The 18155-nt window shown below is 39.4% G+C and overlaps 1 protein-coding gene across 4 annotated transcripts in view; it reads left to right on the forward strand.

The window, feature by feature from the left end:
- si:ch211-243j20.2 (uridine-cytidine kinase-like 1) overlaps window positions 1-18155 on the forward strand; it is a 93855-nt gene that overhangs the window by 13031 nt on the left and 62669 nt on the right. For all 4 annotated transcript variants that reach the window (XM_055635492.1, XM_055635494.1, XM_055635493.1 and 1 more), the window contains 4 exons: window positions 1227-1333; window positions 5401-5571; window positions 11785-11856; window positions 15828-16017. In XM_055635492.1, the coding sequence (XP_055491467.1) occupies window positions 1227-1333; window positions 5401-5571; window positions 11785-11856; window positions 15828-16017 (540 nt within the window). The remainder of the gene's footprint in view (window positions 1-1226; window positions 1334-5400; window positions 5572-11784; window positions 11857-15827; window positions 16018-18155) is intronic.

The following is an 18155-nucleotide window of genomic DNA, read 5'->3' on the forward strand; positions in this document are numbered from 1 at the left end:
GGAATAACCGTGCATAGTTCCTTGAAGGTGGAATCTCATATAGATAGGGTGGTAAAGAAAGCTTTTGGTATGCTAGCCTTTATAAATCAGAGCATTGACTATAAAAGCTGGGTGTAATGTTAAAATTGTACAAGGCATTGGTGAGACCAAATCTGGAGTATGGTGTACAATTTTGGTCGCCCAATTATAGGAAGGATGTCAACAAAATAGAGAGAGTACAAAGGAGATTTACTAGAATGTTGCCTGGGTTTCAACAACTAAGTTACAGAGAAAGGTTGAATAAGTTAGGTCTTTATTCCCTGGAGCGCAGAAGGTTAAGGGGGGACTTGATGGAAGTCTTTAAAATGATGAGAGGGATAGACAGAGTTGATGTGGACAAGCTAGGGGTAACATGAGGGGGAACTTCTTTACTCAGAGAGTGGTAGTGGTGTGGAATGAGCTTCCAGTGGAAGTGGTGGAGGCAGGTTCGTTGGAATCATTTAAAAATAAATTTGATAGGCATATGGATGAGAAGGGAATGGAGGGTTATGGTATGAGTGCAGGCAGGTGGGACTAAGGGAAAATAATTGTCCGGCACGGACTTGTAGGGCCGTGATGGCCTGTTTCCATGCTGTAATTGTTATATGGTATGGTACTCCAAAAGCTATTTGGGAGGGTGGCAGAATTTTGTTTCCCCTCTGATCAATGCAATTAGCTCACCTGGGAGGGTTGCGATATTGCTCATTTACGCTGTCTGACATTGCTAGGTCTGTTAAGGCATGCAAACCATGCCACAATCGACGGGTGTCCGTGTGGTTATACCGATCTCTAGCTGGGTCTGGAATTTTCTATTGGATTACAAATGACAATGATGATTCTGCATAGATGGCAGTAAATAAAGTCATTCATATACTGTAAATGCAAATGCTCTTCAAACTAACTGTTCAAATGATTTATATATAGTCTCTTAAGAATGATAAACCGGAACTGTTTGCCTCAGTCTGAGACAAATTATGTATCGTTTTGACCTGGTGGAGTTACTGTAATACATCCTTAATGCCAACACAATTTAGGATTTAAAATTAAAAATATATAGGAATATTGAATTTGATAAACAATTGAAAAAGTAATTTCGACCAATTTTAAAATAAACACCATTATAATTACTTTGTCTGTGGTATCAAGGAAAGGTATTATGTCCTTTCTGCACACTTTTCAAGTCAAATCAATGCTTTTATTTTTTGCAGGTTTGTGTGGAGGAAGTTCTTCTGGCAAAACCACAGTGGCTAACAAGATTATTGAAGCTTTAGATGTTCCATGGGTGGTTCTACTTTCTATGGATTCCTTTTATAAGGTAGAATAGCATTGTTTGCATTGGATGCTTTTTAAAGTTATGTGGTATTTTAGTACAGGTACACAACCTTTTATCCGAAAGCCTTGGGACCAGACACTTCTCGGATTTCGGAATTTTTCGGATTTCGGAATGGAAGATTTTTAGCGTAGATTAGGTAGGTAGCGCGGGCGGCTTCAAAAGTCTGGAGCGGCTGCCTCCTCCCCAGAGACCGGGGAATCATTGTAAATCATTGCTTAAATGTTAGTCAGTTAGTTTGGAGGGATTTTATGTGGGGGGGTGAAGGGGGAAACGTTAATTCTTAGTCCCTTACCTGGTCGGAGAGGCGAGGAGCGGGCAATGCCTTACCGGGTCGACGTGCAGTAAGCTCCGGAGCGCTGTGGCCGCCGACTCCCAACATCGCGGAGCTGGGGCTGCGGGCGTCCGGTCGCGGGCGGCGCTGGATTTGGAGCGCCGCACAGCCAGGGGTAGAGTTGCCGGGGTCGGAGCTCCAACCGGCGCCGCCCGCGGCCGGACGCCCGCAGCCCCAGCTCCGCGATGTTGGGAGTCGGCGGCCACAGCGCTCCAGAGCTTACTGCACGGCGACCCGGTAAGGCATTACCCGCTCCCCGCCCCTCCGACCAGGTAGGGGACTAAGAATTAAAGTTTCCCCCTTCACCCCCCTCCCCCCCCCTTCACATAAAAACCCTCCAAACTAACTGACTAACATTTAAGCAATGATTTACAGATGTTTAAGTGTCTCCCCGGTCTCCGGGGAGGAGGCAGCCGCTACAGTAGTACGGACCTGGGTTGACCGTGGGTCGTTTCGGGTCAAGTTTGGCGCCAAACGCAAGCTTTGGTGTGCAGACGACATCCTGGAAAAAATGTCCGGTTTTCGGAGCTTTTCGGTTTCCGGAATTTCGGATAAAAGGTTGTGCACCTGTATAGACTTTTCATAAGATCGTGTGATAGGAGTAGAATTAGGCTATTCGGCCCATCAAGTCTATTCCGCCATTCAATCACGGCTGATCTATCTCTCCCTCTTAACCCCATTCTCCTGCCTTCTCCCCAGAACCTTTCACATCGGTACTAATTTTGTACCTATTTTGATGGGACTACTAGTTAAAACTGTTCCTTTTCTTACTTGATGTTCCTTCATTTCATTATTTAATACGATAAGAAATGAATTGTTATTCAGCAAATGTCATTCTGCATTGATTTCAATTTGTGCTGTCTCCTCGTTCATCTCTTTCTTCCAAAAACATTTTTTTTTCTTAAACTTTTATTGCATTGGGTTTATATGGTGAGTTAATCCACTGTCTTGTGTTTGAAGCATTTATCTGAATTCCCTATTTACTGACTTTTGATATGTTCTATTTTTTGAACTAATTATTTAGGCTGTGGACCGAGCATCGAAAATGTGCCTAGATTTTAACTTTCGTGACTCATGTCTGGGAACGACTTGAAATTTAGTGAACCCCACTGACTTGCAGTGGGCAGAGTGGGGGTCACGGCCATAGTGGAACTGGGACAGTGCCTGGCTGGGGGAAGGCTAAGGCATCTTCCACGAGAAGAAAATGCCTGACCCTAACTCGCTCCCCCTTCCAGAGCTGCCCACGGCAGGAGCTGGAGCCGCTTTGGATCCGGCTGTGGGCTCCGTACGTGTGGCCGCTCAGCGCGTCCACCTCGGCCAGCATGCCCTTCTGGATCATCATGGTGGTGATGGTAGGGAGCAGCACTGCCCTGCACGCTGCCCGGGCTGCGTTCAGCACCCCCATAGTGCCGGTTCCGTCAGTCCATCCGCTCGCTGCAAAACCGACCTACCGACAGCCTGACCGATCCTTCTCAGCACTCACCGGCCTAGCGACAGCCCGACCGATCCTTCACAGTATCTATGGGCCGGCCTGACAATCCGACCGACTCCTCGTAGCTTCCACAGGCCGGCCTGACAGCCGACCGACTCCTCGCAGCATCCACGGGCGGGCCCGACAGCCCGATCGACCCCTTGCAGCACTCACCGGCGGCCGGACAACCCGACTGATCCTTCATAGCATCCACCGGCCCACCGACAGCCCGACTGACTGACTGATCGACTGACCGACCCTAATCCTAATCCTAACCCTAGCTCTACATTTTTATTTATCATTTTTATTTAACAGTTCACATCATAACTTTACAAAGATAAATCAATTCTAAAACAAAATTATCAGCAAGGTTATCATTACCTTTATTCCTTCGAAACCATGCTATTTTGATGTAATTAGGAGGCAGCCATGATCCCAGAGTGCTCGCTGCCTAGCTACCATGAAACAAAGCGCGTGATTGGTCAATTGGCGCCCGATGCAATGTCAAATGTGCATTGATTGGATAATTACTACTCTGAAAATATGAGGGTTTTCTCATATTTTAAAAATATGTGCAGGTTTTGGTCATGACGAGTTTCAGGTATCTTCTATATTACTAAATCTCTGATCTTGATTGCTTTTGGCCGACTGTGCTGCGATTTCCGAGAGAACGCCGCCACCTACGGCCGTCATTTTTGGCCACCTCACTCAGAGCCTCCCTCCGCCGTATGAGTGCGGATTTATTTTTCCGTCGATGAAAAATTAGAGAGATATTAATGTTTTTACAAAATTCCGCATTCTCTCTGCTGCCCCCGCTGGCGGCAGGGGGGGGGACTATAAAACCAGGAAGTGTCGTGCCTCACTCAGTCTCTGCCAGACCCAGGAAGCGAGAGGGTCTGGCAGAGACTGAGCTGCGAATAACATTGAACGCACGTCTACTCCACGGTGAGTCCCTTCGATGCGGCTGTAAAGCGGCTACAGCCCTTTTTAACAAGTTTGTGTTCAAAAAATGAATTTTGGTTGTCGGGTGTCTGCAGCCCAATTGTTTTCCTTGGCTTGGCTTTTAAAATCGTTGCAACAGTTGGATGCCTGCCCAAGCATCCATACGGCCCACAATGTCTATACTTGCCCTCTGGAAACCAGTACCTTCGGCCCGCAACACCCATTCTAGTGCAACAGACAGCCCCCCCCCCCCCCCCCCCCACTGGTGAGCAGTATTTGAATTGGTGGAGAGGTGGAATATTGTGTTGGTGACCAGCCCTCCTGTGTGATGCTGGGACACAACGGGTCCCACTTAATCTAGTGATTCCTATATGTTTACACAATATGTTAAAAATTCAGGTAGTTATGTGATTTGGGTCACACACTTAAACGAAAAAGCACCTCGGCCCACACCCTAATTAGGATAAACATTTTAGTGGGTTTAATTTTTTGAAGGTAATTTAATAAAGTTGGAGATTCTTCTTTGACAATAGAGTTGATGAAGGGTATTCCCATCCATATAGAGCTGTTGAAGCCGGGATAGATAATTCTGCAGGTTATGGGCAAGTTAAAACTCATGGGGAGCAGGCTGGAAAATGCAGTGGAATTCGAGATTGAATGCACCATAAAATTACTGAATGGTGGAGAAGGTTCAAGGCTGCTTCTACTTACGTATGTTCGTGTGTTCTTCTCTTACATTACTTCTAAGTTTCTTTCTGTAACTAAACAACCTTCCTCATCTTGCCTAAATTTAGATTTCTAAGGTCAGCTCCCACCTTGATTGCTGTGGTGTGTGGTCGGGTGTGATCCAGTTAACGTCTTAATAATACCAATATTTTTTCTCATGATCTGTAAGATTAACGATTTTTTGCCATGTTTAATTTGTATAATTTGTAATTTCCAGGTCCCATGAGCTTTATTGCTCAATTAATCACTATATTCGGCTTACAAATATCACTTCTGACAATTATTTTATATTATCCTGGCTAATTTTATATTTCAACAATCTTTGGCTTCCTAATTAGTCTATGACTTTTTTGCCCACCTATTATCTTCAACATAAAATCGTACATATCTTAGTTTCTGATGTTTAATGGTTCTCTGAAACCCTTATACCGATAATGGTTTTAATTAACTTGAAATAATTAATTACTTTCTCGATGTGTGCTTCATTTGTCTGTGGTTTGTTAATATGTACATAAGGACTAAGGCCCTGATTTTATGATGCATTTGGTAATGGTTTAATTATTTTATTTTCATTGACAGGTATTGAACAAGGAGGAACAAGAGCTAGCTGCCAAAAACGAATATAATTTTGACCACCCTGATGCCTTTGATTTTGACCTGATCATACATACACTGAGGAAGCTGAAGAAAGGCAAGAGTGTGAAGGTTCCAGTTTACGACTTCACCACACACAGTCGAAGAAAGGACTGGGTAGGCTTTAAGAGTCGGTGTTCCTTATTTTATAGAAATAAATTAGAGCAGCAATAGCTGAATGGCCCCTTGAGTTCCGCCATTCAATACGATTGCAGAAGGTTGATCTGATATTGGTCGCAGTTCCATTTTCCTACCTCTTCCCCATTCCTCTGACTCCCTTGTATGCTAATTCTCACCCTTCAGATATGTTGACTAATTCAGCCTCCACAGATCTTTGGGTGAAGACTTTAAACAACTCACAATCTGTGGAGCAGAAATGCCTTTTTGTTTAGAAAGAGTTACCACTTATTTTAAACCAACTCCCTAATTCTACATTCCACACAAGAACAAAAAATCCTATCAGTACCTTCCCTGTCAAGTCTGCTTTGTATCATCAGTGTTTCTGTAAAATCATCTCTCATTCATCCATTGAGTATAGGTCCAGCCTACAAGGTTATTTCTTGTAATATAATCCCTTAATCTCAGGAACCAACTAAGTTCTCACTAAATCACTAAAAAGAACCAACTAAATTTCACTGAACTGTTAGCAATGCTTATATATTCCATCTTAATGTTAAGAACAGAACTATGCACAGCACTCCATGCATGGTACCTGCAATGTACTGATTGATTGTGGTCAGACTTTTCTGTGTTTACGGGGGAGGGAGGAGGGGGAGGGGTTGGTTTGAGGCTAATTACTTAAAATTGAAGAATTCAATGTTCATACCCCAAGTAGAATATGAGGCTCAAATGGTTTTTGATGCTTTTTATAATAGGGCTATAGCAACATTGATGGCCATTCTCACCTGGCTGCAGAAACACAATATAACTGAAGATTTCCAATTACTGCCTATCAACATGAGCAGACATTCACCATTACTTTTAAATTCTGGCTATTTTTCCTTGTATGGAAATGAGTTGCTTTGCCTGCTTTTTGAAAAGTTTTGCATTTAAATTTGATGCTACACAGCCAAAACAGAAATCTTGATAATGTAGGATACGGATTTATGATAGAAAATTGCTATTGTCTGAATTTTTTGGTTAATGAGGACTGCGAGGGTGGTAGTAGCCCTCGGATTATATAATTAAATAATTGTGGTATGATTTTTTTTTTCCCTTGTTCAAAATTGTCTGTGTAAAATAAAAAACGTAACCATGACATTGCCAGATGCACTTAAATTTATATTTCAAGTGTTGATGCAAATTCCACTGAAGTTTTTGAATTTTAATTTGGAGTGACTAAGTAAATACAATTATGTTTTCATTACACATTTTTTTCACCGGATGTAGATGTTGCTGGAAATGCCAGACTTTATTCTCCAAATGTATAAATAGTTTATCATTTATACTCTTTGCTTGCTTGTTGGTGTTTACCAAGAATCGAGTGTCTAATTGTCATATGTACCAACAATAAACTTATTACTTGCACCAGCATAACAGGCGTGTAAGCATAGTAATAACATAATAAACATAAATTCAGCAAATTATTAACCCCAATATTAGTGCAAAAAAAATCCCACAATCTTCAATGCAACCAAAGATAGTTCATAGTTGTGCAGTGTTCAATAGCCTGATTGTGTTGGGAAGAAGCTATTCTTGAAACTGGTGGTCACGGTTTTCAGACTTCTATATCTTTTTCCGACAGTAAGAATGGAATGAGAGCGTGGTTAGGGTGGTGTGGTCTTTGATAATATCAGTTTACTTTTTGAGGCAGCGCTTTCCAGGACATCCCTTTAGTGGTGGGGATGATCTGATCCCAATTTGCTGCTGCTTATTACTTTGTTCATGGTTAAATCTAATTTTATCAAAATCGGAAGCTCGGATCTTGCACTCACAGAATAAAAAATGCTCAAAGGATTTTCAACAGTATTTTTCTAAAGGAATTCTTATGTAAGCTAACTCATGGTACCAAGACAGACTTTGGTGCTCTTTCCCAAAAAAAACTCTGTTGCAAGAGTGAATGGAGAACACCTTCACCAAGTTTTACACTGAAGAGTCAAGAGTGCTTTATTGTCATATGTTCCAGATGGGACATTGAAATTCTTACTTGCTGCAGCACAACCGAATATGTGAATATGTAAACATAGTACATAATGGGGGAAGAGAGAAAAAAAAGAAAAAGAAAGAAAAGAAAGAAAGAAAGCTGATGAATTAGCAGGCTGATGAATTAATTGACACTTGGGTGAACCTCCTGTAAGTGATATTAACATGCCTATGTGCAATGCTCTGAATTTATCATCTAATTTGCACGCCGAGCCACGGAGAATAATTTCAATGAGATGAAATTTCAGTCTGATTCTACAGAGTAATTTACTATGCCATTAAGAGCAATGGTGAATCTTTGGAACAGCAAGTTCTTTTGATGAGAATCATATATTTCAACTTTTTGTTGATTTAGAAAATCCTGAAACTTGATAGCATGTTTTCTTTATGTTGTTAGTTCCCAAACAATCATTAATTTAGTTTAGTTTAGTCTATTGTCACGTGTAACAAGGTACAGTGAAAAGCTTTTGTGGGATAACCAGTCTACAGACAATACATGATTACAATCTATCCATTTACAGTGTAGAAATAGATGATAAGGCAATAACGTTTAGTGCAAGGTAAAGCCAGCAAAGTCCGATCAAGGATAGTCGGAGGGTCATCAAAGAGATAGACAGTAGTTCAGCACTGCTCCCTTCAGCACTGGTTGTGGTAGGATGATTCAGTTGCCTGATAACAGCTGTGAAAAAAAACTGTCCCCAAATCTGGTGGTGCGCTTTTTCACACCTATACCTTTTGCCTAATGGGAGAGGGAAGAAGAGGGAGTGGTCTGGGCTGCGTCCACAATTCGCTGCAATTTCTTGCGGTATTGGATGGAGCTGTTCCCAAACCAAGCTGTGATGTATCCTGATAAAATGCTTTCTATGTTGTAAAAGTTGGTGAGAGTTGTAGGGGACATGCCAAACTTCCTCAGCCTTTTTAGAGGCATTGGTGTGCTTTCTTGGTCGTTGCTTCAATATGGGTGGTCCAGGAGAAGTTGTTGGTGATATTGACTCCTAGGAATTTGAAGTTTTCAACCATCTCTACTTCGGCACCGTCAATGCAAACTGGGATATGTGTACCTCTTCACTGCCTGAAGTTGATCACTATCTCCTTTGTCTTGCTGACATTGAGAGAAAGGTTGTTGTCTCGACACCAGGACATAAGGTACTCAGTCTCCTTCCTGTACTCCGTCTCATCATTATTTGATGTCCGGCCCACAATGGTGGTGTCATCTGCAAATTTGAAAATTGAATTAGATTTGTACATGGTTGCACAGTCGTGGGTGTACCAGGAGTAAAGAAGGGGGCTGAGAAGGCATCCTTGCGGAGCCTTTGTGTTGAGCATTATCGTGGAGGATGATTTGACCCCTATCCTCACTGATTGGAGTCTGTTGGTCAGGAAGTCGAGGATCCAGTTGCAGAGATGAGTGCTGACACCAAGTCCAGTGAGTTTGATGATAAGCTTGGATGGTATAATGGTATTAAAGGCAGAGCTGTAGTTATGAATAGGAGTTTGACGTAGGTATCTCTCTTATCCAGGTGTTCTAGGGATGAGTAGGGCTAGTGTAGGCGAACTGCAGTGGTTCAAGGCCGCTTGGTAGACTGGATTTACACGTGTTTATCCTCAAGAAGCCGATTCTAACCTCTGCTATAGTCACCCTGGGGAGAGGCACACTGGAATCTGAAGGGCCAAGTGAATAATTAACCGCCCTGTTGGCATTCTGCTCGAAGTGAGCATAGAAAGCATTCAGTTCTTCGGGTAAGGTCGCACTATCACCAATGATGTTGCCTGACCTTGCTTTGATGCCATTTATCTTATTCAGACCATGCCACATTCTCTGTGTGCCCGAGTGATTACACTGGGACTTAAGTTTGTCTCAGCATTGTCTCTTGGCATCCTTGATGGCTTGGCGGAGAGTGCAGCTGGCCTTCTTGTACTGTTCTGAATTTGACTTGTATGCAGCAAACCTGGCCTTAATCTGTGAATGTACCTCACGGTTCATCCATGGTTGTCAGCTCACATTCTTCCACGCACTTGCTGATGAAGTCAGTCACGACAATGGCATGCACATTCAGATAGACACTAATTCAGTGTCTATCTGGAGTAATTCAGCAGGACAGGCAGCATTTCTGGAGAGAAGGAATGGGTGACGTTTCGGATCTAGGCCCATATTCAGACTGGTTAGAGATAAGGGAAACAAGAGATATAATTGAATTGAATTGAATTTCCTTTATTGTCTATATCCTATATAGAAGATGAAGTAGAGAGATACTTATTCAGGTTAGCTGCAGAATCCCTGAATATGGACCAGTCCACTGACTCAAAGCAGCCACGCAAGATGTCATCTGTGTCCGTTGACACAATGTCCGTTAATAGCAATGTTACAAAATTTTGAGATTTAAAAAATCAAGTCTGTAATTTATCCCATCAGATAAAGCATAAAAAGAAGTTTAATTTGACACCTAATTCACTTTCATATCTTCAGTATTAAAACAGTTATGGCCATTTTTATACTCGTTAATTAGCATCTTGTTCCCTATTGCTTTTCCATTGACTTAACACAAAAGCTGTGATCGAGGATAGTTAAAAGCCCATAACTTTATTAAAAATTAAGAGAACTGAAATAAATTTTCAGTTATTATAGATTGAAGCATTCTGAAACGAATATGAAACAATCTTACTTGGATAACTTGAAATTAAAGCATATAATTAGTTAGTTACCTAATTGTTGCTAATTACAAAATTCAATTACTAGATCTAAACATCAATTAATTTCTTAAGAATAGATGAACATTTTTAAACAGCCTAAGTGTCCAAATAACATTCACACAAGAATTCACAATATAACATAATTTTTAAATCTCATTGTCATGGATTTATAGGCCAAATGGAAGGAATTTAATGTTTAATGCCTATAAATTAATGGCCATTTAAATCATCTTGCGAGTGGGTTTTTCTCGAACGCGATCAATTGGAACGTTGCGGTTGCGATGAATTTAAACCCCATATCAGTAGGAAAAATACTACCGGTTCATGGGTATGTGAAAAAAATCACCGCTTCGCAACGTAAAATGTGAATTAAAGGCATCTTAAGGAGCACTTTTATACTTAAAATAAACGGCTTTCTTCTACCTGTCCTGTACGTGAAATCCGTCCCCGTTGTCGGCGTTGACGGCTTTAGAAGCTGATTTTAAAATTACTCTAGCGCTGAACTTGTCGGTCGATTTAAAAAAAAAAAATACACAGAACGGCCGTCAGAACGATTCTTCAGCAAAAGCTTGCACTCCAACAAAATATAATCCAGGACAAGGTAGGAGAAACCCGCGTTTTAACCTCTTCGTCAGCCTCTTGAACAGCAAAAACAGCTTATTGGACTACTATCTGTCATAACAACAAACAGCAAGGAACGATATGCATAAGGCACCTTTTAGTCAACAAAAAAAAGCTGTGTTACATTTATATTGACTACACAACGTCAGTATCCAATCTGGAGGTTATAGTATTCAGTTTGTGTTTTAAACAGAGTTTTATACTTAAAGTCTTTAGTTGTAGAAAGTTAGTATTGTAAAGTTAGTATTACATTTTAACTTGAGTTTCTGCTTCTGAATTTTGGAAATTCAAACAAATGCTGACAAATTGTTATGAGAGGTTTGACTCCCAAGAAAATTACCTTGGTAAGGAATAAATTCTAAAACATTAAGGAATAATTGAACATCTATGTATTTTACTGACTATGATAGCATGTAATGTGAGCAAACATTGCAATGAAATTCAGTGTAATGATATTTGCATTTATAAATGTGACAGAAATTGAGAATTCATTTTTTGCTATGTTTAAACAAATTTATTTGCTAAAACATCGACACAGATCTTGTGTCTTGTGATTTTAAATATGGTTCTCAAGCCATCTCATAAATGTTGGTGTTTTGCACTGTGCATTTGTTTAGGGGAATGGAAACCGAGGAAAGTGATTGTGTATTTATAGACCATGGTTTAACCAACAAACCAAGTGAATTTTCTTGTCTATCCATTTCCATTAGATTTAATTAAATTTGAAAGTTGATGTTCCAAACACTCTTCCTTCATCAGACGATGACCCTCTTTTTTTTTTTTTTTTTGAGCCAAAATAAATACCTCAAAATTGAATTCTCTATAGGTTTGAATCTAATTGGTGACTGCAATATGTCTGTTTTTTTTCCCCCACAGAAAACTGTGTATGGAGCAAATGTTGTGATCTTTGAAGGAATTCTTGCATTTGCTAACAAGGAGCTTCTAAAGGTACATGATTTTCTTTTTGCTGTAATGTTTGAACAAAAACTCAAAAAATCATTGCATACTAACGTGTCAACCTTCAGCAGCAGCAGCAGCAGGCTGACTTTAATAATGTGAACATATGAAGCAATTGGGCGCAGTTCAATCTGTGGGAACTTGGTGAATGAGGCCAACTCTTTTGGCTGTGTCAAAGCCTCATTTAACAGTATGTTTATCTCTTATGTAAGAACTGGTAGCTTTGTAGCAAGACCAAGCCCTGTTGTAAAATGGTAGAAAAGTAAATTTGACTACAATTAAACTATATAATTCAATTCTGTCAGATGTTAAAATGAAAAAAGGTTACTGGTACTCATACTCAAAATTTATTAAAGGGTACGTTACCTCTTATATTATACACATTTTTAACTGTTTAAAAAAAAATTAAATTAAAAACCATTAAACAATCTCAATTTTAAAAAACTGGAAATGCTAATATATCCCATCGTTACCTGTAGTCATTCTTCTAAAGGTAGGTTCTAAACTGGCCTAATTAACTTAGACATTAGTTAGGTCATAAGAATAGCAGTAGAATTAGGTCATTTGGCCCATCAAGTCTACTCCGCCATTCAATCAAGGGTGATCTATCCCCCTCCTAGCCCAATTTTCCTGCCTTCTTCCTATCTCTGGCACTTGTACTAATCAAAAATCTATTTCTGCCATAAAAATATCCACTGACAGCCTCCACCGCCCTCTGACTAAATAAATTTCTCCTCATCTCCTTCCTAAAAGAACGCCCTTTAATTCTGAGGCTATTGCCTCTAGTCCCAGACTCTCCCACTAGTGGAAACATCCTCTCTACATCCACCTTTTCCAAGCCTTTCACTATTCTCTGTTTCAATTAGGTCCCCCCTTCGTGGCAAAAACAGGAAAGCAGACTATTATCTAAATGGTGGCCGATTGGGAAAGGGGGAGATGCAGCGAGACCTGGGTGTCATGGTACACCAGTCATTGAAGGTAGGCATGCAGGTGCAGCAGGCAGTAAAGAAAGCGAATGGTATGTTAGCTTTCATTGCAAAAGGATTTGAGTATAGGAGCAGAGAGGTTCTACTGCAGTTGTACAGGGTCTTGGTGAGACCACACCTGGAGTATTGCGTACAGTTTTGGTCTCCAGATCTGAGGAAGGACATTATTGCCATAGAGGGAGTGCAGAGACGGTTCACCAGACTGATTCCTGGGATGTCAGGACTGTCTTATGAAGAAAGACTGGATAGACTTGGTTTATACTCTCTAGAATTTAGAAGATTGAGAGGGGATCTTATAGAAACTTACAAAATTCTTAAGGGGTTGGACAGGCTAGATGCAGGAAGATTGTTCCCGATGTTAGGGAAGTCCAGGACAAGGGGTCACAGCTTAAGGATAAAGGGGAAATCCTTTAAAACCGAGATGAGAAGAACTTTTTTCACGCAGAGAGTGGTGAATCTCTGGAACTCTGCCACAGAGGGTAGTTGAGGCCACTTCATTGGGTATATTTAAGAGGGAGTTAGATGTGGCCCTTGTGGCTAAGGGGATCAGGGGGTATGGAGAGAAGGCAGGTACGGGATACTGAGTTGGATGATCAGCCATGATCATATTGAATGGCGGTGCAGGCTCGAAGGGCCGAATGGCCTACTCCTGCACCTAATTTCTATGTTTCTATGTTTCATTCTTCTAAACTCCAGCGAGTATAGGCTCAGTGCTGATAAACGCTCATCATAGGTTAACCTACTCGTTCCTGGGATCATTCTTGTAAACCTCTGGACCCTCTCCAGAGCCAGCACATCCTTCCCCAGATGTGGTGCCCAAAATTGCTCGCAATATTCCAAATGCGGCCTTACCAGTGCCTTATAGAGTCTCAGCCTTACATTCCTATTTTTGTATACAAGCCCTCTTGAAATAAATGCTAGCATTAAGTTTACTTTCGTTACTACCGATTCGACTTGCAGATTAACTTTTTTGGGAATCGTGCACCAGCAATTCCCAGTCCCTTTACACCTCCGATTTCTGGATTCTCATCTCATTTAGAAAATAGTCTACGCCTTTAATCCTACTACCAAAATGCCTGATTCCACACTTTGCTACATTATATTCCATCTTTAAAGTTGATCGCAATTTCAAGAATTATGCATTTGCATGTAAACGTCAGCAGCTATATGGGAAGTTGCCCATATTTTTCCTCAGAATATGGAGACAATAATAATGTGAATCTTTGAAAAGATTTGTTGAATGCCGAATGAATCCACACAAAGTAATTGAATTGTGTACATGCTGTATTTCAGGCTTATATTGCAGCTTTCATCATTGAGATATTCTTATTGCTGAGCTGTCTGCTATCCATTTTTTCTTTCAAAGGTGCTTTGTTGCAAAACAACATTGAATAAACACTCTAGTGTGATCAATATATTGAACCATATCTCCGTTTCGGTTCAAGAACTGAATTTTCAATTTTAAGAAATATATTCAAATCTGTTTTTGTTATCACAAAATCCAAACTTTGTTTTACCATTGCATTAATGTTAGACTATTATCCATTGCTACCGAAGAACATTGAGTTATTTTCCTTGCTGATAATTTTTGCAACACAGCCTTCAAATGGTAAATTCATTCTTTTAAAGTGAATTTCACATGTTTTAAATGATAAAAAGCATCAGCTTATGTTTGTAACATTTCACTGGCATTGAAATGTGTATTTTTAATTTATTTCTTCCATTACTGAAAATGAATGATATCACATTGTATACGTGCATGTTATAATTTCTGACCATCTGTATGCTTCTCAGGATAATATATGGGCTTTAGGTGAAATATTATTACCTTATTTGCATAATACCTAATTTGGTTTTTAAGAGGAGAATGTTAGAAGTAAAATAAATCAGAATAGTAAAGTAGCTGATGCCAGAAAAATAAGTGGTGACGTGAAAAAAATTTATTAGTTAATTGGTTGGTCCTCCACGTCCGTCCCCCCCGTTCCCCCCCCACTGTGTTATTGGGCAAGCATGGACTAAAAAAAATCGTAAGTAAAGAGTGTTTAATTGTCATATGTACTGACAACAGAACAATTCAATTCTTATTTGAAGTAGCATAATTGGCCGGTAACATAATACACATAAATAATATATAATAAATAGAAAATAATAAATTAATCTTTTAATAAATTAACATCCCGATACTACTGTAAAAAGAAATTCAAAGTGCAACCAAAAACAGTTGATAGTTTAAAGATTAAACTGGTAGGAAGTTCACAATAAAGGACAATAAATTCCATGGAACAAGTTTCAGTTAGATCTAAACTGCTATTTCAATCGATCAGGGCATAGTACAAGATGATAAAAGTTTTATTTGTGAGTAAATAGACATTTTGAAGGACCCATAGACATGATCGAACCCAGGTTTTCAAATGCTGCAAGTGCTGTAAGGCAGTAACTCTACCGCTGCGCCACCATGCCACATTATGTGCTGCCGATTTATCAGCTATGAAGGGGCAATGCTTGGAGAGAGAGCCATTTAAAGTGTTAATCCAGCACAAACCTGCGAAAGAAGACAGGCAGGTCATGCTTAGTGGGATTGGAGTGAAGGGAATGATCTAATTGAAATGATTTTGAAGAATGTCAGAGAAACTAGGAAGGAATGGATTTAAGATTTGAGTAGAATGATAGCCCAAGGCTTTTGCACAAGAGAAATTTCAGGAAAATCATCTAAAAACCTTGCATAAGTTTCCACATGCAATTTTATTCCATCACCTCCTGTTTTATCACTGCAGATGTTTCCAAATTATCAGGCTGTTCAGTTTGTAATGGATGAGTAGATATTTCCATTACCATTATATATTTTCCATTACCATGATATAGTTTCTACTGACTAATTATATGCAGCCAGTAGAAATGATTTCATGGTAATGTGAAGTAAAATGTGGCGTTTCATACATTGAAATGATGAAATTTTGTGTGTGTTTTTGTCTTTAGCTTTTAGATATGAAAGTTTTTGTGGACACTGACTCTGATATCAGACTTGTTCGACGCTTAAAAAGAGACATATCTGAGAGGGGTCGTGACATTGTTGGTGTTATCAAACAGTACAACAAGTTTGTCAAACCTGCCTTTGAACAGTACATAGAGCCAACAGTACAGCTTTCAGACATTGTTGTCCCTCGAGGTAAGAATTGGCTGCACATTTACCTGGATTTATGAACCTGCTGTTAGTAAAAAATTTTAAATGCAAGATTTTACAAGGATAAATGCTTGAATAATGGAAAACATATTTCAAAATTAATGTGCTCATCGTAATAACTGGTTATTACTCTATCAGGGATAGAGTAGCATTTTGACTACCGTATTTGTGAACTCTACTAACTTTAGAAATGTGATGGCCCCTTGCATATGGTCAAAATTTATCATCAAAGATAATGCAACATCGGCATGGAAATATTTTGTTAGTGTTAGTGCCTATGTCATGACTCACCTTATTATAGTTTTAGATCATGCCGATGACCAAGAGATCTTTCCCTGTTGTGCTAGCCACTATTGCTCAAACATGACCAAAATTTTGAAATGTAAATTCTAAAGTGCTGAGAGAAAAAAAAATCTCATTATACACTAAAAACTTGTTTAAACACTATTCCTGATATTGAAACGTAATGTATTTCCAAAAAATAAATTAATTTTTGTGTAATAATTTTACACTTTAAAATGCTGGAATACAAAGAAATTAAAAACATTTAAACTTAAATTATTTTAAAAGATGAATATCTGGATCACAACCACACATCCCCCTATTGAAAAACCTGACACTGACATCCAGCGTAACTGCTGAGAAACCGTAGGAAGTGTCTGCACATCCATTGGATATGCGTCATTAGTCTGGCCATACCTGTGGGAAAAAAAGGTGTGTACATCTGTATTTAATTAGTGGCCCTGAAGTCAAACATGAAAGTTTCTTTCTTTTCAGCTTTAATCATTTTAAAGTTGAATTAATGAATATTAAAACAGAAGTCAGTATATATATAGCGGTTGTATATCTATGCTGAATCTTCAATAAGTACTTAATGACTATAAATGTAGTGCCGTTTCCTGAAATTATGAGAGTGCCCTTTTAAAATGAAGGCATAATTTTTATCTAAAATGCCTCATTCTGTCAGCTCAGTTCTTTCTGGAAATGTAAATCTTTAGATTAAATAACTAAATTATGTAAATAATCACCAAGCATTAATTAAATCCCTGTATGTTTTGCTATTGAACTCTGGGGTTCCACAGCTATTCACAATTTATAGCAATGACTAAAAAAGGAAAATGGAACTAATGATTGCTAATGCATGGTTGCTAATGATTAAAAAAAAAAAACTAATTGGAAAGTGAGCTGTGCAAAAGGGTCAGATAGTTTTGAACAAACAGTGGCAAATACAGTACAACAACGAAAATGTAGGGTAAACATAACTGGGATGAAAATAATATTTTTTAAGCAGAAATAAATTAATAATGTTAGTATAAATGAAGAATCTTGGTGTGCTAGTGCATGAACATTTAACAATGATGGGGACACAAGACTGCAGTTGCTAAAATCTTCATCAAAAACAAACTGCTGGAGGTACTTAGCGGGTCAGGTGGCATCTGGGAAAGGAATGGACAGGTGACGGTTTGGATTGGGGCCTTTCTTCAGACTGATTCAATAAAGGTTTATTTTATCCTTGTAAATAGGGTGTTGATTTCACAGGCAGATCAGTATGCAGTAATGATATTTGGAAATCAAAAAATTACAGATGGTGGAAATCTAGTATTAAAAAACAGAAAACACTGGAAATACTCAGCAGATCAGGCTGCATCTGCGGAAAGAGATGCATTGATAATCTTTTGGAGCTTCAAAACCTCAGAGCTGGGAAAATGACGATAGAAGTATGTTAAACTGCATAGAATGATGGGGAAGTGGAGATGTCTTTGAAAAGGTAAAATCAGGTGATCATAGGTCATTTGGCAACATGTCAATGGGAGCAGTTGGGGAATAAGAACATAGAAAAAAGAAAGTAATGTTGTACAATGCAGAGCAGGAAGACATGCTTGATTGGTAAGGCTAAGCCTACCCTATGGAAAAAGAAATTGTCAATTTTGTTGGTCTCTGACACTTTATCAGAACTGTAAAGGAGAGAGGTGCAAGTTAATTTTCAGTAGGAGGGAAGAAGAGGGAAGAGCTTGTGATGTGACATACCTGAGAGAATGGGCCAAGATGAGAACAGTTATCAATGCATTGAGCTTCAAGGTTATAAAGTGATTGTTAATGGTAAGCAGGTAAGACATGGTGTA

Source organism: Leucoraja erinacea, chromosome 5 (assembly GCF_028641065.1).
Source record: "Leucoraja erinacea ecotype New England chromosome 5, Leri_hhj_1, whole genome shotgun sequence".
Classification (NCBI taxonomy): domain Eukaryota; kingdom Metazoa; phylum Chordata; class Chondrichthyes; order Rajiformes; family Rajidae; genus Leucoraja; species Leucoraja erinaceus.